This window comes from Pinus tabuliformis, chromosome J, assembly GCF_031772625.1.
Source record: "Pinus tabuliformis cultivar Carrire ecotype Pingquan chromosome J, CPIR1, whole genome shotgun sequence".
Taxonomy (NCBI): Eukaryota; Viridiplantae; Streptophyta; class Pinopsida; order Pinales; family Pinaceae; genus Pinus; species Pinus tabuliformis.
The window spans coordinates 17,217,514-17,243,228 of record NC_142295.1 but is presented as its reverse complement, the minus strand read 5'-3'; the positions used below and the strand labels follow the sequence as shown (position 1 = coordinate 17,243,228).

Below are 25,715 nucleotides of genomic sequence, written 5' to 3'. Positions count from 1 at the left end.
GGGACCGGGTCTTCTTGACTGAGGGGTCTCAGCTCAAGAAGAAGACACTTCAGGCGTCACATGATTCACCATTGGCAGGTCATCAGGGGTTTACCAAAACCCACAGGGCCATTAGAGAGAGGTTCTCATGGAAGGGCCTCAAGGAGGACGTACTCCAACATGTCCGGGAGTGCGATGTTTGCCAAAGGAACAAGGGGGAGATGAACCATCTAGCAGGACTATTGCAGCCTCTTCCCATTCCGGAGGGGAAATGGCAGTGTATTTCGATGGACTTCATCTCAGGGTTGCCCATGGTACAGGGCAAGGATTGCATCTTTGTCGTCGTTGATCGGCTGACAAAGTACTCACACTTTTTCGCCATATCCACACACTACACAGCAGCGCATGTGGCCGAGCTGTTCTTCAGAGAGATTTTCAAGTTACATAGTCTTCCCAAGACCATCACCAGTGACAGGGACAACCATTTCATGGGCGGATTTTGGCAGGAGCTTTTCCGGTTGGTGGGAACGGAGTTGACACCGAGTACCAGTTATCACCCACAGACGGACGGGCAGACAGAGATAGTTAACAAGTGGCTGGAGGGCTACTTGCGTAACTATGTCAGTGGGCAGCAGCGAGCATGGCTGAAGTGGCTGCATCTGGGGGAGTACTGCTACAACACTACACATCACATGTCCATCGGTATGTCACCATTCTATGCTTTGTATGGATATCATCCTTTATCTTTTGCTGACGTGATGTTTGGTGCTAGCAAGGCTCCGAGAGCCAAGATTTGGATCCAAGAGAGTCAGGATATTCTCCGAGCTCTCAAGGATAACATGGCTACAGCGCAGAACTAGTAGAAGCTGTATGCTGATAGGGGTCAGGTGGAGAGACAGTTTGAGGTAGGAGACTTGGTCTACCTATGATTACAGCCATACCGGCAGTCGTCACTGAAGCAGAAGGGGGCTGAGAAGCTCAAACCCTGCTTTTATGGGCCATACAAGGTGATACGTAGGATTGGACAAGTAGCGTATGAGTTGGAGCTGCCCCAAGGCAGTAAGATTCATAACGTTTTCCACGTATCATGACTAAAGAAGGCGTTGGGACAGCATGTGACAGTGACAGATAAGCTACCACCCACGGATGATGAGGGGCATTTGGTGTTGCAGCCAGAGGCTATTATTGATACCAGGGAGAGGCAGCTACGGAGCAGGACGGTCCGAGAATTCTTGGTGAGGTGGAAGAATTTACCAGATGAGGATGCCACTTGGGAGAGTGAGAAAATTTTGCAGCATCCGTCACTTCAGTTGCTTGAGGACAAGCAACATTTTACCGGGGGAGACTGTAGTATTCCTAATTAGCCATGGCTAATTAGAATATTCAACTTTGCTCAATTTTTCCTTCTATAGTTATTTGTAAATAAAAAGGTGAGGAAAAGGGGACATAACTCACTTTTAGAATAAAAAGTCACTTCCTAGCAGCACAAAGTTGTGACTTAAAGCAGAGCCAAGGGGGCCAAAGGACCACGCAGAGATAAGGCCCACGCAGATACTTGGAGGGACTGCGCAGATGGAAAGGGAACATGGCAAGAGGGGATTACATTTGAGGAGGTGAGCCTTGGGATTGGGAGAGGCCAATGCAATAAAGGAGAGAGGAGCCCGCTCATTTTGTCATTCGATTATGAGCATTTGAGCTAGTCATTTCGACTTGGAGCACGCTGGCTTTTTAGCCTATCTGCAGCACTGTTTAGTGCACTGAGTGTCTCCGTTCGGAGATCTCACCCTTAGCCCGGGGGACTTCGAGTAACTACTCGGGTAAGGTGTTTTCAGCAGTCTTTTTGTAGTAGTTTTGATCTTTGGCATTGAGGTGGAGCTGAGCATTGGAACACTGCACAGTCTTGAGAGAGAGGGACGCAGTTCTTCTGGGAGAAATTTTGGGTTGAGGATTTGTGGAGGAGTTGAGCTGGGATATTGAGCAACAGATCAGCTCTTGCATATTAGAGTGGTTTGGCAGAGTTTCAGGCAGTATTTTGGAGGATTCTACTCAGTGGCAGCGCAGGGCCTCAAGGGATTGCGAGATTCCCCAAGGGGGCGATTTTCAGGGGTCGGCCATTTCAGAAAAGATTTCTGGGTTTTTCTGGGTTTTCTGAGTAGGCGTGGATTCCAGAGTTTCAGCATTTTCTGAGGAGGAAAACAGCCCCAAATCCTCATTTGATTTCCAAAAGCCGCAGCAGCACGGCAGTTCTCTGGCATCATCCACGCAGAGGCCATTCCTTTGTTATTCTGAGTGTATTTCTTCACTTGTCTAGTGCAAGTCGAGGTGCCATCCTTCCGATCACCTCCTGTACTCATTCCATTACTCAGTATAATAAAATGGCTTAGCATTTCTCTCTGCATTTCTCGAGTATCTGCTTATATTTCATGCTTATATTATTACATGTTACACCACTGTTATTTTTATCATTTGAGTTTCCCGGTTATTATATTATTTGTGCGTATTTGGTTGAAGTTTACTGGGGTTTTGGGAAAAATCTCTGATACAGGATATTACATTCCCGGCCCGATTGTTCCCGACAGTTTCGGCTTTTTCCCTCTGCGTCAACTTTCTTGGTAGCTCTGACAGTTCCCGGCAATTCTAGTTGTTCTCGGCAGTTCCGCTTTTGCCCTTTACGTCAACTTTCCTGGCTGCTGCGCTGATCCTCTCGGCGCTATCTCTGTCTCTCTGCTTTTGCATTCACTGCCCCTCAGCTGCAACTCTAGATCACTCTCTCAACTTTCTCAACAGACCCAGCCCCAGAAAGTCGAAATCTTGACCTCTTGGTGTGTTCTACAAGTGATCCTCAAGCCTCCTCTTATACTTTTCTCGTTGATAAATCAACGGCCGAGATTAAGTCCCTAATCAACCGCTAAGATTAGATCTCGCTTGATCCATGACTTTTGGACCATTCTAACACAGTTTATATTAATTCACATTAATATTTTATTTTCCCTAAGTTTAGACTTAGAGACTCCATTAAAAATATTAATTATTTTAATATCTCCCAAACTGTTTAGAATCTGCCCAACCTTTTCTAGGTATTGGAGATCTCGTGTGCCTTAGCCTCTCCACCAATTTTCGTGGCTAGAGCACATTCGATGCTACCCCAAATCAACATTCTCCCCATAGAAATTTTTGTAGCTTTTGATCATGCAACATAGCTTTGACTGCTTCCATGATAGTTTTGTTCTTTATTTCAGCCACACCATTTTGTTCTAGGTTATATGGTACGGTGGTCTCTTTCTTGATTCCATCTTCTTTGCAGAAGTCATTGAAATCATTTGAAGTGAACTCTTCTCCATTGTCAAATTTGAAGATTTTGATCTACTTTCATATTTGTTTTTCTACCAGAGCCTTGAAGTCTTTGAACATGCCAAATGTCTAACCCTTTTTTTTCAAAAATAAAATCCATGTCTTGCGAGAAAAATCATCCACAAAAATTATATAATACAAGTAGCCAAGAAGAGAAGTTATAGGCATAGGTCCACATAAATCAGAATGTATAAGGTGAATTACCTGACTATTTTTTTTTTCTTGAAGGGAAAGGTCCTTTTACATGTTTTCCACTTGCAAACTCTTGGCAAACTCTATCATGATCCACTCTAATCTCAGGCATTCCGGAAACCATCTTTCTCACATGAGGCAAAGATTTATAGTGTAGATGAGCGAATCTTCAGTGCCGCAGTTCACATTAATGATTACTATCATGAATCAGCACATGGATTGGTCTTCTATCAATTTTATAGAGACCTTCAAATCTCGATCCAGAGTGAAGGCATCTCTCATGCTAGATCTCAATGGCCAAGTGAGAACTTTTCCATTTATGAAAGCAAATTTCATTCCTTTGTCTTCTAAGGAAAATATAGATACAAAATTCTTTTTCAAACCGAGTACATACAAAATTTTTTGAAGAGATATAGTTTTACCTTGATACAAATCAAAAGAAATAGAACCAGATCCCTTTATACGATATGTAGAATTATCTCCAAGTATAATTTTCAGATCCGTCTCCCTCTCAACCAACTTTGAGAGAACTTCTTTATAACTAGTGAAGTGTCTTGAAGAACCACTATCAACCAACCAACTATCACAAGAATTTGCAGAAGAGGAACTAGAAAGAGCGGAAACAAGAAAGTATTGTAATTTTGTTTCAGCTGCATTATTATCATACCTTGGGTTCCTCGAAAACTTGGAAGAATGGTAGATTTCTTTACGAACAACAAGACCTTCTCTTCTTTTTCTATAATCAGATCTGAATTTGTTGCTATGATTGTTGTTGTTGGATCTTGGTGCACTTCAAGGCTCATACTCCAATATTCATACCAATACTTAATTACATTAAGAAAGACACTAGACTTCAAGGCTCACAGAGAGACAAATGATACCTCCAAATTTAGCAAACCCTTTTGATCAATACTTGAGATTTCGGAACAAAGTCCTGACACTATTCCTTTCATTTGTAGACTTGCAACTTGATCATATTTTAATCAGAACAAAAGCTTAGGGGGAGATCATGAATGAATCATTAATTATATCATAATCTTGAAAACTTTCTGAGGAGAATAGCATTCTTTTGGAAGACACAGTCTAGGATCCTTGGATCTTTAATCGTTGGCTTATTTGGAGTTAGGTCGTCCCTTTTTCAGTATGATATCATCTTTCTTTATGTATAGTAATATCGGTACATCATGAATCCTCCATCATTTCGAACTCATTAATAATTAACAGTCACAGTAGCAACCTCTCAGACACATACAATGGATAACAATATACAAGACAATATAGCACACACAACCATAGACATCATCATAGCATCTTTGTCACAGGAAATAACATCATTATACTGATCAATACTTATGAAGGGAATTGATACAATTATCCTTTACTCTATTATGGCTACCATCGACCTCCAAAATCGCATTATCATTCTCATTGCCTATTGCTAAGCTCGATCTCATCACTCTATAGCAGCGTATATTTAGACTTAAAATGCATAGCAGACACAACCATAGAACAATACACTAACAATACATAATAATTTCACTGTATTTAGTTGTTCTTACCAACAAGCCAATACACCATCAATTGTCAATGCTCATTACACAGGTGAATTCCGTCAAAGTTCTAATCGCATGAAAACTTACGCACAATGATCAGTTCCAACTGTAACTTATCCATGATACATTAAATCAGATTGTTGACGTACCGGTGTATGCCTATGGTCATTAATACACAACAACCAAATTGTACTTTCTGATATTATAAACAGTTCAGACCACTATAACGCTTTGTATGTAACATCTATTTCAATCATTACATATCGCTCTTTATATTGTTTCAGAAAGTTGCACTCAGGCTCCAATCACACTGCATACAACCTTTGTTAATTCAATGCATAGCCATTACACAAGGGAGAAGATCACATCAGAGGACAATGCTTGCAATCATTTGCCAGATTGATTCAGATCACGGATCAAACCTTGTGTACTAGGTTACCATGAATACAAGCTACATGTGATCGATCCAATGAGTTTACGAAAAGACTTTTGTAATGCGCCATGTTCAAGAGCTAGATGTGCTGACACATTGTAATCATGCCAAATCTATTATTACCTCAAATCCACACTTATTAGAGCCTGAAATCCGAATGGTTTTTCACAGAAAATATGTTCGCATTATTTCACGGGAATTTGCCAAACTTCTACAGAGGATAGATAACATAGGTCCACAGGTTTTCAAAGACAATTGGTGCCATAGAGCTCGCATAAGGGTGCCACAGAGGGCACAAAAGCTCACATACCACAGGATCTCGCACAACAGACAGGCTCGCATGACATTACAGAGATGGATTTTAATCACAACCGCGGACTTATATGTCATAGAATTCAGTTTCACAAGAAGCTTGGATAACATAGATCTTAACGCAGAAATGGTTCCACCATACCACAGACTTCAATATCTTTTGTAGCTCCGGTACATGCACAGAACTTAGATTAATTGCACAGAGTTAACCACAGTTCGGACTAGAACATAAAAGTAACCATAACCTCCTCTTTGGAATTGCTCCTCCTCTTCAACTTGCTCTTGAAACCTGGCTTTGATACCATGTTGAGTTTTCTAGGGCACAAGCTAGAAACAATTTTCTTCAAAACAATAACTACTTCTAAATTCTAATGATTTAATTAGTATTAATTCCACATAACATTCATACAATATTATTAAGCAGTTATACAGAAGAAAATATCAACCAATAAACATGAAAGAGCAGTAAAGTAATCATGAGACAATGAGACAAGAGACTCAGAAATTAGGCCTGAGGCCAGGGAAAAACCCACACGGGGAAAACCCATAAATTATTTCCTTATGAGAGACAGAGAGTTCCAGATTCATCAATACATCAAAAATAACCATAGCAAGATAATAGCCAAACCAGTAACCAAGAACCAAGATCAAATGTCAAGCCAAGTGCCATGCCTTCCTTCTGATTTTTGGCCCTCCATTTCTCCTTCTGAAATTCACCGGATCAAAGATGTTCAAGGCAAAAATCGATGTCTCAAATGAGGAGGAAACCTTTCCTTTATATAGACTTCCAAGGGGTTAAATGGGTGCCTCATTGGGGCCCAAGCCGACTTGAAATAATATGAGGCTGACTTGTAGACTTTGGAGGAAAAAATAAAATTCAAATTTTCAAATTCTTTATATGATGAAAATACCGACCATGGCTACTATATTTCCAAATATATATATATATATATATACTAACAATCATGCTAGAGGGGAAAAGCCTACAGAATTAGCATGCATTGAGAACAGCTAACATCCATTCTCTACTACTAGACTCAATCAGGAAAAAAAGTCCTTGGCCTTTTACATTGCAAATATAAAACACCCATGTTTCCAGATTACCTCATATACCAAGCTCAAGTGATTTTATAACTCTAATCTCATTTTTTCAGCAATTTTCTTTTCCAAAGAGCAAAGGATCATATAAAGATGAGGATTCATAATAACATACTTACTTCCGTATGATAAACTGCAGTGTAGTCCATGTAAGCAAAATCAAGACCAGATAGCCCTGCAACCTCCTTGTAAACTTGGAAGTCAGTGGCAGATTTTATCATTCCAGACTGAAAAATATCCTGAAAAAAAGGACAGAAAAATAATATTAATACATCAATTTATCTTAAATTAAATGAGAATTACCAAATGCAAACATAACTTATTAGTCATGTCCCTCGTCAAACATAACTTATTAGTCATGTTCCTCGTCAAAAATTAACTCAAGTTTCAACTAATATTCTGAAAATCAAAAAAATTCTTTGATTTTCTGCATTCTTCCAGTCGCTTTTCAGGAAAACAAATTAATATGCTTCATGATTACACAATTGGTGATAATTCATATTTAAGACCAAATGGAACACATTTCCGTGGAGAAGGCTATGCTAGAGGTATTATATCCTTCAAGGATATTGCAGTCTTTGGTTGTATATCAAGAAACTAGAAGGTTGTAATTCTTAAGTTTATTTGTAAATGATGTTAATGTTTCCTCCTTACATGGAGTTATGGAAGAGGAAAGCGATGGGGAGTGAAAGGAGACCCACAATGGCATCATGTGTACATGATCTGTACAAGTAAAGGATGTGTTCCGTAAAGGGGCCAAACAAAATGTTCATTTTGTAGGTGTATGGCCTCCGTATAATACAATAGGGGTGAAATTTTTGGTGGATCAAGTTGGTGATAGACAAGGGTTTAAAGATGTGGACCATGCAAAGGGAGATGAGGAGTTTGTAAGCAGCTTCCTTGGTGACCGTGAACGTTCCTGGGGCCTTGGGTTTGATAATGTGTACCAGCATAGAAGCCATTGAAAAGAACATTTTCCTTCAGACTACATCCCTCTTAATGCTTGAGAGTGAGGGTGATGTTATTGCAGTGATGCATTCCTTGAATGCCAAGTACTTGTGTACAGAGAAGGATTCTTCTAATCCTTCTTTAGAAGGCAATGTCACAGCTGTTGGGGGCAAGCTAGGGATCAGCTGGATTTCAAATTCATAGACTATGGATAGCATGGTGCCAATGGACAAGCCTCTATGCCTGGAGGGCACTACCCTACCGAGGGACTAGCGTTTGTAGTCCCAAACAAGGACAAAGATTTGGTGGTTGTGAGTGAGAACTTAGTGAAGCTATAGGGAAATACAAACTATAGTAAGATTCCAGTACATGCTCTTATGGATCCCCTGTTAGGATATTCCGACACATAGGATATAGTTAAGTTCAACTTGGTCTAGTATAGAGTTAGGTTAGAGTTAGGTAAAGTGTGTTTCTTTACCGTTGTACATTTTGTAACTTACAATCCGACGGTCACGATATGTAGTGATCCGACGGTTCACTCTCACCTCGGTATTACCGACACTTGATCCGTGGCTTGACACCCGATTGGTCCATGAGTTCTATTTAAAGCGCATGGAGGGTCATTGTTCGAGTAATCCGTGCATGAGAGAAGCTTATGTAAATTTTCATTCTTTGATTAATAAATTGCCTGTAGTACCCACGTTGGGACAGGCCGTGGACTGTTTCCCTCCTTGCACTTTGAGGGTTTTAACCACGTCAAAAATACTGGTGTATTGATTTGAGATCTGGTTGTGAGCGGTGTCCTTTTGGTGTTCTTTCTGAGGAACTTACCCTGTAAATTCCTACATGGTATCAGAGCTATTTGAGGGCCGCGTCCGTTGGTGATCCAAATCTGAAGCCGGTAGAACTGCATGCGGCTGTCGTTTCCTAGATCTGCTGTTTCTGACTGCTTTCGGGCCGAGAGGACTGCTCTGTTGCGTTCGGAGCATCTGTTCCAGTGAGGAACCCCTTTCGTTTCACGCGAAAAGGTTTCCGGTAGCCCTAGCTGCGTCATTTTTCAGATCGGGAGGTATACAGTGTTTTTTTGCAGTTTACTGTTATTTTCTCTCTGCTTATTTCGGTTTCGGTTTATTTAGCCCTTTTTTTTTAACCGGATCTATACCTTTCATTTCTGCGTATGCTCTTTGCCCTGCGACTCTGTGCGATCTGGGCAAATCAGAAACAGAAAGGAAGGATTTTTCTCATGCGTATGCTCTTTTCCCTGCACCTTAGTGTGATCTCGGAAAATCAGAAACATTGAGAAAAATATTTAGTTTTTCGGCTAAAGCTAACTTTGAGATTTTTTTTAAAAAATTTCTAGTTTTTTGGCTAAAGCTAACTTCGAGCCGCAAGGTTCGTTTTTCTTTGCATATTCGTGTTGGGTTTTGTGTTTTGTGTTTTGTAGGGAAAAAGAGCTTTCTCAAGGCAAGCACGCAAACCAAGGCCCCCCCCCCTCTCTCTCTCTCTCTCTCTCTCTCTCTCAAATTTTTTGTATAGATCAATTGGTTCAAAGCTATTTTAAGAGAGTAGAGGTCTTGGGTTCAAGTCTCCATTTTGTGGGGGCGGATTTTTTCATTCCCGCACATTCGCGCACTTTGCCGGCAACTTCAACAATTTTTTTTCAAAAAGCCATAACTTCTTCATCCGGAAGCCTTTTTCAGAGCCGTTTTTTTTTAAAACCGCCTATTTTTTCGAGATCTATCCATTGGAACACTTACTTTCAGCATCTTCAGCTTCAGTTTTTTTTAAAATGGAAAGTCCATGCCAAGTCATTCTTGACAGCACTAACTACTTCCAATGGGTAGCCTACATGGAAGATTTACTTAGAAGTAAAGGTCTCTTCAGAATAGCCACAGACCAAGAGAAGAAACCAAAAGATGAAGACAAGGTTGCAAAATGGGAAAATAGACAAGATCAAGCACGTGGTTTGATAGGGATGTCTATTTCTCCTGATCTTAGATTCCACATTGCAGACCTTGAGACTCCTCATGAAGCATTAGAAAAACTCGCTAAAGTTTTTGGGATTAAAAATGAAATTAGAGCCCATCAACTTGAAAATGAGTTGCTTACTTTGGATCCTAATAATTTTTCTTGCATTGAAGATTTCTTGTCCAAATTCAAGACCCTTAGATATCTCTTGGAAGGTGTTAAAGTTAAGAAAGAAGATGGTAACCTTATTTATTCCATCCTTACTAAGTTGGGACCAGCCTACTCTGTATTTGTTTCCACTTTCCATTCTACAAGGGAAGCTTTCATTTGTCAAGGAAAAGACTACAAGGCCCCTTCCTTTGACTCCTTTTGTGATTCCTTAATAAGAGAACAAGAAAAACTCTTACACCTTGGTCTTCTTAATCTTGGAAACTCTTCCACGAAAGCGTTAGCCGCCCAGCAGCAACCAAATTCAAAGAATCCTAAGAAGTCATATCCTCAAAAGAATGGTCCTAAACCATCTCAGCCTCAAAATGAAAAATCATTTCAGCAAAATGATAAGACCAATAAAAACAAATGGAAGAAGACTGATAGACATTGTAACTTTTGTAATCGAGATGGCCACTTAGAATCTAAATGCTTTAAGAAGATGGAAGCCTTGGAAGCCGCAATGAAGAAACATAACATCCATGTGGAGCCTACTTCAACTTCAACTTCCGGAATGGCACTTTCTGCATGTCATTGTCAATCATCTCAGTCTGGTTATGCATTAAATGTATCTTCTTCTTCTTCTCATTCTCATGAGTGGCTCATTGATTCTGGAGCCTCTTGTCACATGGCCAAAAACCAAGCCATGTTTTCTTCTCTAAATGATTGTAACACCAAAAATATATATGTTGGTGATGATAGATCTCTTAATGTTGTAGGGACTGGAACTGTTCATCTAGACAATGGTCAGTTTAATGATGTATTATGTGTTCCAACCTTATCCTGCAACCTTCTATCTGTCTATCAGATAACTCATTCAGGTGAAGGTAAAATTGTTGAATTTTCACCTCATGATGTTGTAATCAGGGATCTAAAAGATCCTAAACAGATTCTAGCTACTGGTCTTGCTGATGATTCCAAAAGGTTGTATAAGTTTCACAACTTTGGGTCATCAAATCTTCCCTCAGTATTTGTTGCTCATAATGATGAAGTGAGCAAACTTTGGCATGAGCGATTTGGTCACTTAAACTATCGCTCCCTTCAGCATCTATGTAAAGAAAATATGGTGACAGGTCTTCCTATGGTATCTTGCAGAGATGGTGTTTGTTCCGGATGTGTACTCGGAAAACATCATCGGGACAGTTTTGACAAACGTGCCTCTTGGCACGCCTCAGCCCCTTTACAGCTTGTGCACAGTGATTTATGTGGTCCTCTTCCTGTTGCTTCATTCTCTGGCTGCAAGTACTTCTTAACTTTCATTGATGATTTCTCCAGACGCACTTGGGTATACTTCTTAAAACTCAAGAGCGAAGTATTTAACACCTTTTTGGCCTTCAAAGCCTTTGTTGAAAAACAATCTGGACATCAAATTCTTAAGCTAAGAACTGATAATGGTGGAGAATATGTTAAAAACACATTCATCAACTTTTGCACCGAAAATGGAATTCAAATGCAACATACTGTTCCATACACTCCACAACAAAATGGTGTAGCTGAAAGGAAAAATCGCACCTTAAAGGAAATGGCTAATTGTATGCTGCAATCTAAAGGACTCAGTCTTAGTTTTTGGGCCGAAGCAATTAATTGTGCAAATTATATAATCAATCGCACTCCTACTAAGGTTCTAGAGAATATCACTCCAGAAGAAGCTTGGAGTTCCATTAAACCAGATGTAAGTCACTTTCGTGTGTTTGGAAGTGAAGCATGGGCCCATATTCCAGATGAAAAGCATAAAGCTTTAGAACCTAAGAGTGAGAAATGTACTTTTGTTGGATATTCTGAAGATGTAAAAGGTTATAGACTTATTCCATTTAAGTCCAAAAATGTTATCATTAGAAGAGATGTAAAGTTTGATGAAAATAAATCGGCCTGCGAGCCTAGTCCGGCGGATGTGCCACCTCTTCCTATCTCTTCTACTTTTGAAAACATTTCTTCTTCAGATGATGAAAGCGAGGATGATAATCCTCCCCCACCTTGTCAGGATCCTCAACTTCCACGATGGGTCCGTGCTACTCGGGATGCAGCAGGTGATCTTGCCGGTGATCCTACAGATCAGCGACGTACACGTTCTCAGTTTGAAAGAGCCTCTTCTTTACTGGCTCAAGCTCCAGTAAATCATGATCCTGACACTTTTGCAGAAGCTTCAGGCCATCCACATTGGGAAGCAGCTATGAATGAAGAATATCATTCATTGATGACAAATGATACATGGGATCTTGTTCCTCTACCAAAGGGACGCAAACTTGTTAGATGTAAATGGGTTTACAGAACCAAGTATGGACCAGATGGGAAAGTTGATAAACATAAAGCTCGTCTCGTTGCTAAGGGCTTTTCACAGGTTGAAGGCATTGACTACACTGAAACCTTCTCCCCTGTTGCCAAAATGAACTCTATCCGCCTTGTTCTTTCCCTTGCTGCCTCTTTAAAATGGGAAGTCCATCAGATGGATGTTAAATCTGCCTTCTTGCATGGGGACTTGCAGGAAGAAATCTATATGGAACAACCCATTGGCTTCATACAAACAGACTCCAGCCTTGTTTGTCGACTTAAGAAATCCCTTTATGGCCTCAAGCAAGCTCCTCGGGCTTGGTATGCCAAAATGGATAGCTTTCTTTTAGAATCTGGCTTTTCTAGGTGTCATTCTGACAATACTGTCTACACCAAGAAAGTGGGCAACTCTCTTATCATCCTTGTTCTTTATGTTGATGATCTTATTCTTACTGGAAGTGATCCCAACCTTATAAACCATGTGAAGTCCAGCCTTAAAAAGAAATTTGAAATGACAGACTTAGGACACTTACACTATTTTCTCGGTCTTCAAGTCTTGCAATCCCAGGAGGGTATTTTCCTTTCCCAGTCCAAGTATGCTTGTGATATTCTTCGTCATTTTCACATGGAAGACTGTAAGCCAGCCCCTTCTCCCTTTCAGTCTGGAGTCAAACTTTCAGTCTCTTGTACTTCTCCTGAAGTTGATGCTACCTTATACCGTCAACTTGTCGGAAAACTCTTGTATTTAACCCATACTCGTCCTGATCTTTCCTTTGTTGTTGGCCTTGTTGCTCGTTTTATGCAAAACCCCCGTGAAAGTCATTGGAAAGCAGCTAAAAGAATACTTCGTTATGTTCGAGGTACAGTACAGTTTGGGATTCATTACAGTGCCAAAGCAGCTCCTCTGTTAGTTGGTTTCACTGATTCTGATTGGGCTGGTGACCCTGATGATCGGAAGTCTACTGCCGGTTATGTCTTCACTCTTGGTTCAGGACCTATTACATGGGCTTGTAAGAAACAGGCTGCCATTTCTCTTTCGTCAGCCGAAGCAGAGTATCGTGGTGCCGTGGAAGCTAGTAAGGAAGCCTTGTGGCTTCGTCAGATCCTATCAGAGTTTGGCTTTGAGCAGCAGCATCCAACCACACTTTGGTGTGATAATCAAAGTGCCATTCAGCTATGCAAAGATCCAGTCCAGCATCAGCGCAGCAAACACATTGAACTACACATGCACTTCATCAGAAAGCTCATTCATGACCATGTTCTTGAAGTGCAATATTGTCCAACAGATGATCAGGTTGCAGACATCTTCACAAAGGCTCTCACAGAGGCGAAGTTCACTAAACTTCGATATATGCTTGGAGTTCAGGAAGTTGTCACTAAGGGGGGATAGGCTCTAGTGCCTCCTTCCTTCTCCTATTGTGTCATATTTGTAAATCCTTCAATCCTATCCCAAGTTGTTCTTAAGGGGGGATGTTAGGATATTCCGACACATAGGATATAGTTAAGTTCAACTTGGTCTAGTATAGAGTTAGGTTAGAGTTAGGTAAAGTGTGTTTCTTTACCGTTGTACATTTTGTAACTTACAATCCGACGGTCACGATATGTAGTGATCCGACGGTTCACTCTCACCTCGGTATTACCGACACTTGATCCGTGGCTTGACACCCGATTGGTCCATGAGTTCTATTTAAAGCGCATGGAGGGTCATTGTTCGAGTAATCCGTGCATGAGAGAAGCTTATGTAAATTTTCATTCTTTGATTAATAAATTGCCTGTAGTACCCACGTTGGGACAGGCCGTGGACTGTTTCCCTCCTTGCACTTTGAGGGTTTTAACCACGTCAAAAATACTGGTGTATTGATTTGAGATCTGGTTGTGAGCGGTGTCCTTTTGGTGTTCTTTCTGAGGAACTTACCCTGTAAATTCCTACATCCCCCAACCAAGGAGACCAAGGTCCCCTCTCAATAGTCTGCCTATAATGATACCCCCCAGGATCTTGATGATTTCAACTTTTTCTTTGCTAATAACAAGGAGTGGGTACATGCATTTCAAAACTTGTGGGGTTATTTAGTTTTTACTATAGCACATGCCAGATGAAGATGCTTTCAATAAATGGTGCCTGTTGGACTAGTAGGCAAAGGGCGTATCCTTGAACTCCTATTACGGTTTGAGTACAAAATATGTCTACCTTCTGTTTGACTCAAATGTTGCAGCTTGCCAAGTTTTACAGTATGCTACTTGGAACATTGCTACTTTCGTTGCTTGTGTGTAGTCTTGGATGGTTGATATGCAACCATTTGTTGATCTGTTTTCCCATCGATTTGATAAATTTATCATCCCCCATGGCCAACATAGTTCCTTTTGAGAGAATCAGCAGGTGTGTGTGAAGTTGTACTTGAAGTGAAAGCGTCCCTCCTCCTTTTTAGTTTACAATGTGCACTATTGATGGATTCAAACAATAGAAAGATCAATATCTCAACCTGTTGAACGCTTATTTTGCTTACTACGCATAGGATCATTTGATTAATGACAATGCTCTTTGTAGACCTAAACCAAAGGAGCTTGCTGGTACTAGTTCTTGTGTGATCCCCTCTTCTCAAGACACAGGGGCACTGGGCTCCTATGTAGCCTCAAAGTAGGGAGCTGGTAGTGGTGGCTCTCCTAGGGTTCGAGTGTCGAGGGCACCCTCAAAATAGGTGGCTCTTTTGGGGTTGCAAGTGTTAAGAACAACATAGGTATCTTTGTGCTTGGTGGTTTTGATGGTGGAGCCAATGATTCTAGCTCTATTGGTTCAAGTTCGGGTGTAGGTGGTTATATCTTGGTGGTTTTGGTGATATTGGGAAGTTTGATGGTCAAGCAATTCAATGTTCGGTTCCCAATTCATTCTTAATAGTGGAGCAACTAGGCATGCCTTGAATTGCAAACCCTAAGAGTAAGGGTGCTTCGTTCATTAGGAGTCCAACAATATGGAGAGTAAGCATGGTTGGCACGTGAAGTCTAACAAAAGGAATAGGATTTCTTCCCTCATTCATGTGGACAAGCCAAACAATGACTAGAGCTGTTAACAGTGACCAAGTTCCTACAAGGACGTGATGATTTACTCAGCAGATCATCAGATGCCTAAGTTTTTTGAGATGGCTAGCCAATATAGTAGCCTAGGACTTGCTAACCCCTAAATTTGGCAGGTGCAAATTTGGAGGGTTAAAGACTAGCACATTGTTGATTTTATAGCACAACTAAAACAAGCACAAATTTTATACTAGATAATTACTTCCAATGATACAATTACTTCTTTAACACATTCCAGATCATAAAGCAATTACACTTCATAAAATTTCAACCATAGATATAGTAGGGCAATAGAGATTACAGTGGAACAATGATGCACAAGAGACAAAAATTTATCCTGGGAAAACCCGAACCAGGGAAATACCAAGCAAATCTTTCTTAGGAGAAATTGTCCAATTCAATCAAAATGTACATCTAATTTTCCAGTCAAAATATCATCCCATTGGCCATACCATATTCCATGTCAAACCAAGTCAAAAGAGAGATAAAGTCAAACTTCTGCTCACAAGTCAAATCTAGTCAAAGAGGCCGAAATTTGACCTTATGCTACTCCTGGTCAATTGAGGTCAAAGGGGCCGAATTTCAGCTCTGCTACTCCACAGAAATATTTGATCAAACTGCCCAATTTGAACTGCGGTCAAAGCTAGTCATAAAAGGAAAGACAATGCTAGAATTCCTATCCAGAAAGTCAGTCAGCCTTTAGTCAAAGATGCCAGAATATTCACTCCAATACACTAGTCAAAGACTTAGTCAATGCAACCAAGAAAATAGTCAAAGTCAACTAGTCAAACAGATGAAAATTTGGGAAAACTTCATTGGCCAACTCCAAAAGTCTTCTTCCTCCTTCGCACATGTGAACAAAAATCTTCTTCTTGAGATGGTCGGAGTTGTTATGATGCCAAATGTGGAGGTCGAAATGTTAATATATATTTGTGTCTAACTGTGAAAATTTCTAAACAGAAATTCTATTACTGCAGCAGCTGATTTATTTCACCTACTTATTATTCCAATAAGTTATTTATGAAATCCCTTCAGTAAATATCAAAATAAATTCTACTGCAGATATCACACCATTATACATAAACAAATATATGCACAAGCATCACTCACATCAACACAGTTATTTTTGGACAATTGTGCCCAGAAAAACCCAATGTGGGATAACCGATGCAGCAGAGGAGGGTTTTATTAATCTTCAGCAACAATCACTTTTACAGAAAAGACATACATAGACACTGGGAGAAAACACCTGAGACTTTTCTCTGAGAATTTCTAACACCCTGGAGAGCTTCCTTTCTCTATTGCATCAGCCCTGCGTCATTCTGCGTGGCTTTGCGCAGCTCTGGTCCCTCTCTGCATCATCCCTGCGTCTCTCTGATCTGCGTCTCCCTCTGAGTTGTCTCTCAAAGTCCCTGCGCCACTTCTTCTGAGTTCCTTGACTGTTGCTAATCCCTTTCTCCACCCTGCAACTCTCCCTCTAAAATCGATCTCCTTCTCTCTAAGAATCGATTTTCCTTAGAATACTGAGTATCTGCAGGTATATCTCCAAATGATCCTCAAGTCTTCTCTTATACTTTTCTTGTTGACGAATCAACGGCCGAGATTAAGTCCCTAATCAACGGCTAAGATTAAAATAGACTTGATCCTCGTCTCTTAGAAGCTTCTCACCCTTATCTTTATTAATACCCATTAATATTTTTATTTTCCTAAGTTTAGACTTAGGAACACATTAAAAAATATTAATTAACTTCTCATCCGGGTGGAATTTCTCAAAACGATTTCTGGGGTCTTGGAGATCTCATGTGCCTTAGCCTCTCCTCCAAATTTCAAGGCTAGAGCACATTCGATGCTACCAAAAATCAACACTCCCTCTTAGCGAGGAATGTGCTCTAGCAATGTTTCAATATAGAAACATCACACTGATCTTCCACATCGGTACCTGTGGTAATGTTTGGCCTGTTACCTCACACCATCTGCACTGTTGCTTTCTGTACTATTGCCCATGACACTGCCACTACCACTGCTACATCTGTATTGCAGCGCCATCTCCATATGTTGCCCATGCTGCCCATAGCACTACTAACTGCTGCACTGCAACACCTGGCACATCCATTTCTGCTACTGAAATGGATTCTTTACCACCCCCATCTTCTCCCTGAAATAAACGAACTTTGTTCTTCCTAGGGCCTTGGTGAGGATGTCTGCCACCTGTTCTCCTGTAAGAGTGTAGCTCAACAATACTGCTCCTCGTTGGACACAGTCCCTGACAAAGTGACACCTGATATTAATGTGTTGTTGAAGTTTCTAAGTTTACTTAGTTTAGAAACCCTTCATGCACTTTTTCTGATTTATTCCTACCTACTTGTTATTTTTCTTTAACAAGTTATTTACAAAGTAAATACTGAAAATAAACACTAGTGCATGCTCAACAAATTACAGATTAGCAACTAAAAGAAACAAGAACAAACACACCACATGACACCATTATTTTTGGACCAATGTCCCCTGATGTGGGAAAACCGGTGCAGCTATCTGAGGGTTTTCTTATTAAGCAATATCAGAGTACAATCTGGGTGCCAAAATTGGCCTACCCAACAGAGAATTTCTTTAACAGCGATACCTCAATGTTTGAGAGAAATCACCTGGATGAAACCCCAGAAAATCCTTCCGGCAACTCCTTAGCACAAAACTACTCTGCAACCCCAATGTCTGCCCAATCTGGATTGCGTCAACCCCTCTCTATCTCACATTGGCCCTATGTCAGCCCCAAGAGGCACTGCGTCAGCTTTTTGGGCCTCTGCGTCAGACACGCTGGCCTCTCTGGTGCTCTGCACAACACTTGGCTGCCTTTGCGTGAGCCCTTGCTAGCTCTGCGTCACTCTCCTTGGTTGTTGTGCTGCTCTCCCAGCACAATCTCTGCCTTCTCTATTTCTCTTTACTCAATACCCCTCAGCTGCTCTCCCGATCACTGATTCTATCTCTCTTAGCAAACCCCGCTTTGGAGAATAGAATGACTAATCACTCTAGTGTATTCTCCAAGTGACCCTCAAGCCTCCTCTTATACTTTTCCTGTTGACATCTCAACGGCCGAGATTAAGTCCCTAATCAACGACTAAGATTAGATCTGGCTTGATCCATGTCTTTTGGACCATTCTAACACACATTTATATTAATACACATTAATATTTTATTTTCCCTAAGTTTAAACTTAGGGACTCCATTAAAAATATTAATTATTTTAATATCTCTTGATCTGTTTGGAATCTGCCCAAACCCTTTCTGGGTATTGGAGATCTCATGTGCCCCAACCTCTCCACCAAACTTTGTGGCTGGAGCACATCCGATGCTACCCCAAATCAACACTCCCTCTTAGCGAGGATTGTGCTCTAGCAATACTCCTCACTGAGTATTATTCTGATCATCCAGCATCGATACTTGTGTTGATGCTAGGCCTTCTTCCCCAACATCCTCTGCACTACTGCCCATGGTTTTTCCACTACCACTATTGCATATGTACGACAACTCCCTCTGCATCTGTGCTACTGCTAGTCCTTTCTCCCAACACTGCATCCGCACTGCACCTCCTCTCATCATGCTACACCGTGCTACCCACTGCTGCACTGCAACTCAGTTATTGAGAAGTAAGTAACTGATCTCCCAAATGACCTCTCTGTTGAGCTAGAGACACCCATTGATGCTGAAGATCCCTCTGTCGCTAACAAGTTCTCCCTCTCTGACCTCTGCGCTGCTACAACAACTCCCTGCGTCTCGCACCGTTGCACACCTCTCTTTGCTTTCCTACACTGGTGCAACACTACTGTGCCTCTCGCATTGTTGCAGCATGCTAGCTCTGTGTTGTCTCGGGACTCTTGCACTGTAGCTCTCTCTGCCGCTCCATTAGCATCCGTCACTACCCACTCAACCAGTCCTGCTACTCCTCGTCGGGGCTCCCGTAGCAAGGTCTAATCCAAGAGGTTGGGTACCTCAAGGATCCTGCCCCTCATCGCCTGTAGTCCACCTGACTATAGCTCGATGTCTCCCCACTTCCACTCAAGTGGCATGTGTGCACTCATGGCACAGTCATCATCTGTCAAAACTTCCTTCTTTGCCCGTGTTGGCGCTGCCTTAATCTCGGAAGACTCTCCCTTACTCTTCTTCCTTGGGCACTGGGTCGCATAATGACCCATCTCCCCACAAAGCACTTGATCTTGGAGAGATCTTTCTTCTTTTGCCTCTCCTGCTTTCCCTCAGATGCTGGGGCCACATCCTCCTCCTCCTGCTTGACCTTGATCCCTTTGTTGTTGCTACCTGTCTTCGAGTGTCGTCTGATCTCTTCCTAGCGAAGAGCTGCCCACATCTCGTCCCAAGGTGGGAGAGTCCCTCTGCCCAGGATACTCTGGACAAACACTTCCCAATCTTCTGAGACAACATTCAGGGTTGTCCTCACCATAAGCTCCTAATCCAGTGTCGCTCCTATAGCAGTCAACTGGTCTCAGATCTCATTCAATCCTCCGAGGAAGGTGTCAATCGATTGACCCTTCTTCATCTGATACGACCTCATCTAGTTCTCGAGCAGCATTCTTCTTTGCATAGAAGTATGTTGGTACAGGTTCTTGAGAGCCTCCCACATCTCAACTGTCGTTTCCTTCTCGGCTATATGTGGTACCACATGATCCTTGACCCCGTCAAGGATAATGCACTTGGCCCTCGCCATTGCCTCTTTGTACTTGTCGTTATCATTGGGGTCGACTAGGATAGCTATAACCTTCAAGGCGAAGTTCTTGACATGATTCCTGTCAAGCACTGATAAAATTTTGGCCTTCCAGACTGTGAAGTTCGATGCTCCGTCCAGTCTATCCTGGTCTTTTACCCCGTGTAGTGCCATGACACTCCTCTACTTCCCTCCTGGAAGTTCTCTGTTCGACTCCTCTGAGTCTCTACTTCCCGTCTGGAAGTTCTCTTCTAGACTCCCTCTGAGTCCTGATTTCCCTCCTGGAAATCCTTCTGCCGCTTGTCGAGATGCCCCCTACTCTGATCGTCTTGTGCAACTGCACTGTTGATCCAGGTTCCTCGGCTAGAAACCCTCAGTAACAACTCCTCTGGCCCTGCTCTGTCACGTACTATAGTACTTCACCAGCTCCACTCTGCAATATTTTTGCAGCCTTCTAGACTCTAGCAACTGCCTCTCTGTGAACTGCGTCAGCCGCTCCCTGCCTCACACTGGCTCTACATCACCCCAAATGGGTTTGCGTCAGCGTTGGGATGCCCTGTGTCAGCCCTCTGGCCCTCTGCATCAGCAACGCTGGCCTCTCTGAGGCTCTGCGCAGCTCCCGGCTTCTTCTGCATGGCTCTGACTGGCTCTGCATCACACTTCTTGGTTTCTATGCTGCTAGAAACAGCTTCTGTCACCTCGGGATAGCTATTTTCTGCTGCTATTGCTCCGCTCGGCTGATGCCTTTTAGTCCTCCTGTGATCTGCAATCACGCTCTGATACCATGTTGAAGTTTCTAAGTTTACTTAGTTTAGAAACCCTTCATGCACTTTTTCTGATTTATTCCTACCTACTTGTTATTTTTCTTTAACAAGTTATTTACAAAGTAAATACTGAAAATAAACACCAGTGCATGCTCAACATATTACAGATCAACAACTAAAAGAAACAAAAACAAACACACCACATGACACCATTATTTTTGGACCAATGTCCCCAGAAAAACCCAATGCGGGAAAACCAGTGCAGCTATCTGAGGGTTTTCTTATTAAGCAATATCAGAGTACAATCTGGGTGCCGAAACTGGCCTACCCAACAGAGAATTTCCTTAGCAGCTATACCTCACAGTTTGAGAGAAATCTCCTGGCTGAAACCCCAGAAAATCCTTCCGGCAGCTCCTCAGCACAAAACTGCTCTGCAACCCCAGCGTTTGCCCAATCTGGACTGCGTCAGCCCCTCTCTGTCTCATGTTGGCCCTGCGTCAGCCTTTCTTGGCCTGTGTCAGCCCCAGGAGGCCCTGCGTCAGCTTTCTGGGCCTCTGCGTCAAACACGCTAGCCTCTCTAGTGCTCTGCACAGCACTTGGCTACCTCTGTGTGGCCCTGCGCGAGCCCTTGCTAGCTTTGCGTCACTCTCCTTGGCTGTTGCGCTGCTCTACCGGCACAATCTCTGCCTTCTCTGTTTCTTTGTACTCAATGCCCCTCAGCTGCTCTCCCAATTACTGATTCTATCTCTCTTAGCAAACCGCACTCTAGATAATAGAATGATTGATCACTCCCGTGTATTCTCCAAGTGACCCTCAAACCTCCTCTTATACTTTTCCTGTTGACATCTCAACGGCCGAGATTAACTCCCTAATCAACAGCTAAGATTAGATCTGGCTCGATCCATGTCTTTTGGACCATTCTAACACAGATTCATATTAATACACATTAATATTTTATTTTCCCTAAGTTTAGACTTAGGGACTCCATTAAAAATATTAATTATTTTAATATCTCCTGCTCTGTTCAGAATCTGCCCAAACCCTTTCTGGGTATTGGAGATCTCATGTGCCCCAACCTCTCCACCAAATTTTGTGGCTGGAGCACATCCGATGCTACCCCAAATCAACATGTGCTTCGACTAATCATGAAATACTGGATTCTCAGAGAGCTTGATGCAACTCTGATTATCACACATGATCTTGGTTGCTTCCATGCTTCTACCGAATAAGTTCACAAGCAATTTTCTAAGCCATATGGCTTCGCACAAAGTTGTGCTAGCGGCCATATATTCTGCTTCAGTTGAGCTCAGAGCTACAGATTTATGTATCCTACTGCACCAGGAAGTCATCCCCGATCCAATGTTGAAACAGTACCCAAAGATACTTTTCCGATCTACTGAACTTCCAACCCAATCTGCGTCAATGAACCCACTCAGCCTGATGTCATTGCCTCTAGTGTACAATAGTCCATGCTCGATTGTTCCTTGTATATACCTGAGAACATGTTTGGCTGCTGCCTAATGCGCCCTCTTAGGTTCCACCATGAACTAACTAAGGGTGTTGACAGTGTAACAAATGTCTGGCCTAGTATTGACCTGATACATCAAAGATCCTATGAGCTGCTTGTACAAGGTGGGATCAACATCTTTATCTTCTGATGCATCAATTTTCTTCCAGTTGGTGATCATTGGAGTAGCCATAGGCCTACAGTCCTACATCCTGAATCTCTTCAGGATTTCTGTGGCATATCTCCCTTGTCCAAGGAAGATATCACCCTTCTACTGCCAAACTTCCAACCCCAGGAAATAATGCATCTATCCCAAATCCTTCATGTCAAATTTTGTGGCTAGATTCTTCTTGTAGTCCTTGATGGGCCTGGATGATCTTGTCAGGAAGAAATCATCCACATATAATACTAGAACTAGAGGCTCATTCTCTACAACCAAATAGTAGAGATTGGGATCTGCATCACTCTTGACGAACCCCATCTTCTGCAAGTAGCCATCAATTCGACCATACCATGCTCTAGGTGCCTGTTTAAGCCCATACAAAGCTTTCTTTAATCGGCATACATGAGATTGTGTCTCAAAGCCTTCTAGTTGTTCAATGTATACTTCCTCTTCCATTACCCCGTTCAAGAATGTCGTCTTGACATCTATCTGATGAATCTCCCACCCCATCTGTGTTGCAAGAGATATCACAGTTCTAATATATGTATACATGGCTACTGGGGCGAAGGTTTCTTCATAGTCTATTTCTTCCTTCTGAGCATACCCCTTAGCCACAAACCTGGGTTTGTATTTCTCCACACTGTCGTCTGCAGCATATTTGATCTTGTAGATCCATCTTGAACCTACCACTGATATGTCCTGAGGCCTAGGCACCACTTCCCAAACATCATTCACCATTATAGAGCTATATTCTTCCACCATCGAATCCACCCATACTTGATGTTGAACGGCCTCATGAAAACTGGAGGGTTCCCCAACCTGAGCTACTAAGGCCTGGTATCTGTCTCGCTGTCTTCACTCCCTTTTAGTGGTCCTGGGTGCACCAATGAATTCTTTTGCATCTCATAGAATCTGTCAGAATTCCCGGCTCGTTCTTCCTCTGGTAGGCGCATCTGTCAGCTCTCCCTCTTCTTGTGATTCCTCCTGTTCTGAAGGAGGATTTCTGGAAGTAGCTTCCGCTGGTTGAAGTGGTTTGACCAACGACTCATCTTTTGACTGCTCCTCAGAAGGTATTTCTCGAGATTTTCTGAAAGCTCTATCCTCCATGAACTTTACATCTCGCCGAATTACTACCTTCCTGCTCCCTGGAAGATAGACTTTATATCCCTTAGCATTCTTGCTATATCCCAAAGATATCCTTTCTCTGCAGTTTGATCTAACTTCTCTCTTTTCTCCTCGGGTATACGCAATATGCTAAACTCCCAAATATCCTGAAATGACTAACTTCAGGTGTCTTCCCAGTGAAAACCTTCTCTAGAGTAATCTTACCCAATGCCCTATGAGGAGTTCTATTTTGGACATAGATTGTCGTGTTGCATGCTTCTGCCCACACGAATTTTGGCATATCCTAATCATACATCATTGCCCTAACTACTTCCACAATAGCCCTGTTCTTCCTTTCTGCCACTCCATTCTGCTCCAGATTGTAAGGAGTTGTCCACTCTCTTTTGATGCCCTCCCTAGAGCAAAAATCAGTGAAGTCCTTGTCAACATACTCTCCACCATTGTCTGAGCGCAACACTTTTATCTTCTTTCCTGTTAGATTCTCCACTAGAGCCTTGAACTCTTTGAATCGACCAAAAACCTCATCTTTGGTTTTCAAAAAGTAGATCCAAGTCTTCCTGGAATGGTCATCGATGAAGGTGACGAAGTATTCGACACCACTAAGAGCTTTTGTGGACATCGGTCCATAGATGTCTGAGTGTATCAATCCTAGTACACTCTTGGCCCTATTGTTACTTCTTGGAAACGTTGCTTTGGCATACTTGCCCAGAGCACACCCTCTGCATACATCATCTTGTTCAGTACTAAGATCTGGAACTCCTGTTACAGTTTTTCTGAGAATTCTCAGAGCCCCATGGTGCAAATGTCCCATCCTTTTGTGCCATAGTTCATTCAAATCCTTGTCTCCATTACTGCCTATAAGTGCCATTGGTGATTCTGGCTGCAACCTGTTTCTTCTGATTCCGATCTGGACCTTCTTTTCCCAACTCAGGTGTTTGACGTATACTTTCTCCTTAATGAAGAAAACATCATAGCCCTTGTTTTGAAGTTGAGATACGGAAATTAAGTTCATCCCCAGTCATGGCACATGCAGCACATTGGTAGCTTGGGACCGCTCTCCTGCTTTTGTTTGAAAAACTATAGTACCTTTCACTACTGGAGTAAACTTTGCCTTATTCCCCATGGTGATCTGAAAAATTCATTCTTTCTTCCTAATAATTTGAAAACATTCTCGGATTCCTATCATATGCTAGGAAGCTCCACTATCTATATACCATACCTCCGAGGAGGCAGAGCTTGCTACGCAAGCAACTTCTTCTTGCAATCTGGAAGCCAACATAAAATAATCGTAATTTCTTTCTCTTGTTCATTCTTCTGAAAATCTGCACGAGTCTCCTTGAGTGGATGCTTCTACATAATGCTCTTGACCCATAATTGATTTTCCCTTCCTGTTGTTGAATCTTTCATTCGATACCATGTGAAAATTTTTAAACAAAAATTCTAATACTACAACAACTAATTTATTTCACCTACTTATTATTCCCAATACGTTATTTATGAAATCCCTTCAGTAACTATTAAAATAAATTCTATTGCAGATATCATACCATTATATAGAAACAAATATATGCACAAGAATCAATCACATCAACACAGTTATTTTTGGACAATTGTCCCCGGAATGTTGATTTGGAGTAGCATCGAATGTGCTCTAGCCGCGAAAATTGGTGGAGAGGCTAAGGCACATGAGATCTCCAATACCTAGAAAGGGTTTGGGCAGATTCTAAACAGTTTGGGATTAAAATAATTTTTAATGGAGTCCCTAAGTCTAAACTTAGGCAAAATAAAATATTAATGTGAATTAATATAAAACTATGTTAGAATGGTCCAAAAGTCATGGATCAAGCCAGATCTAATCTTAGTCATTGATTAGGGACTTAATCTTGGCCGTTGATTCGTCAACGAGAAAAGTATAAGAGGAGGCTTGAGTGTCACTTGGAGAACACATCAAGAAATCAAGATTTCAACTTTCTAGGGTTGGGTTTACTAAGAAAGTTGAGAGAGTGATCAGAGTTGCAACTGAGGGGTAGTGAATACAGAAGCAGAGAGGCAGAGATAGCACAGGGA

At 41.8% G+C, this 25,715-nt stretch overlaps 1 protein-coding gene across 1 annotated transcript in view; it reads right to left on the bottom strand.

The window, feature by feature from the left end:
• Nucleotides 1-25,715, bottom strand: part of LOC149225193 (Zn-dependent exopeptidases superfamily protein) — a 608,410-nt gene that overhangs the window by 393,183 nt on the left and 189,512 nt on the right. The window contains 1 exon segment of the mRNA XM_089379887.1: nucleotides 7,038-7,157. Within this exon segment, the coding sequence (XP_089236013.1) occupies nucleotides 7,038-7,157 (120 nt within the window).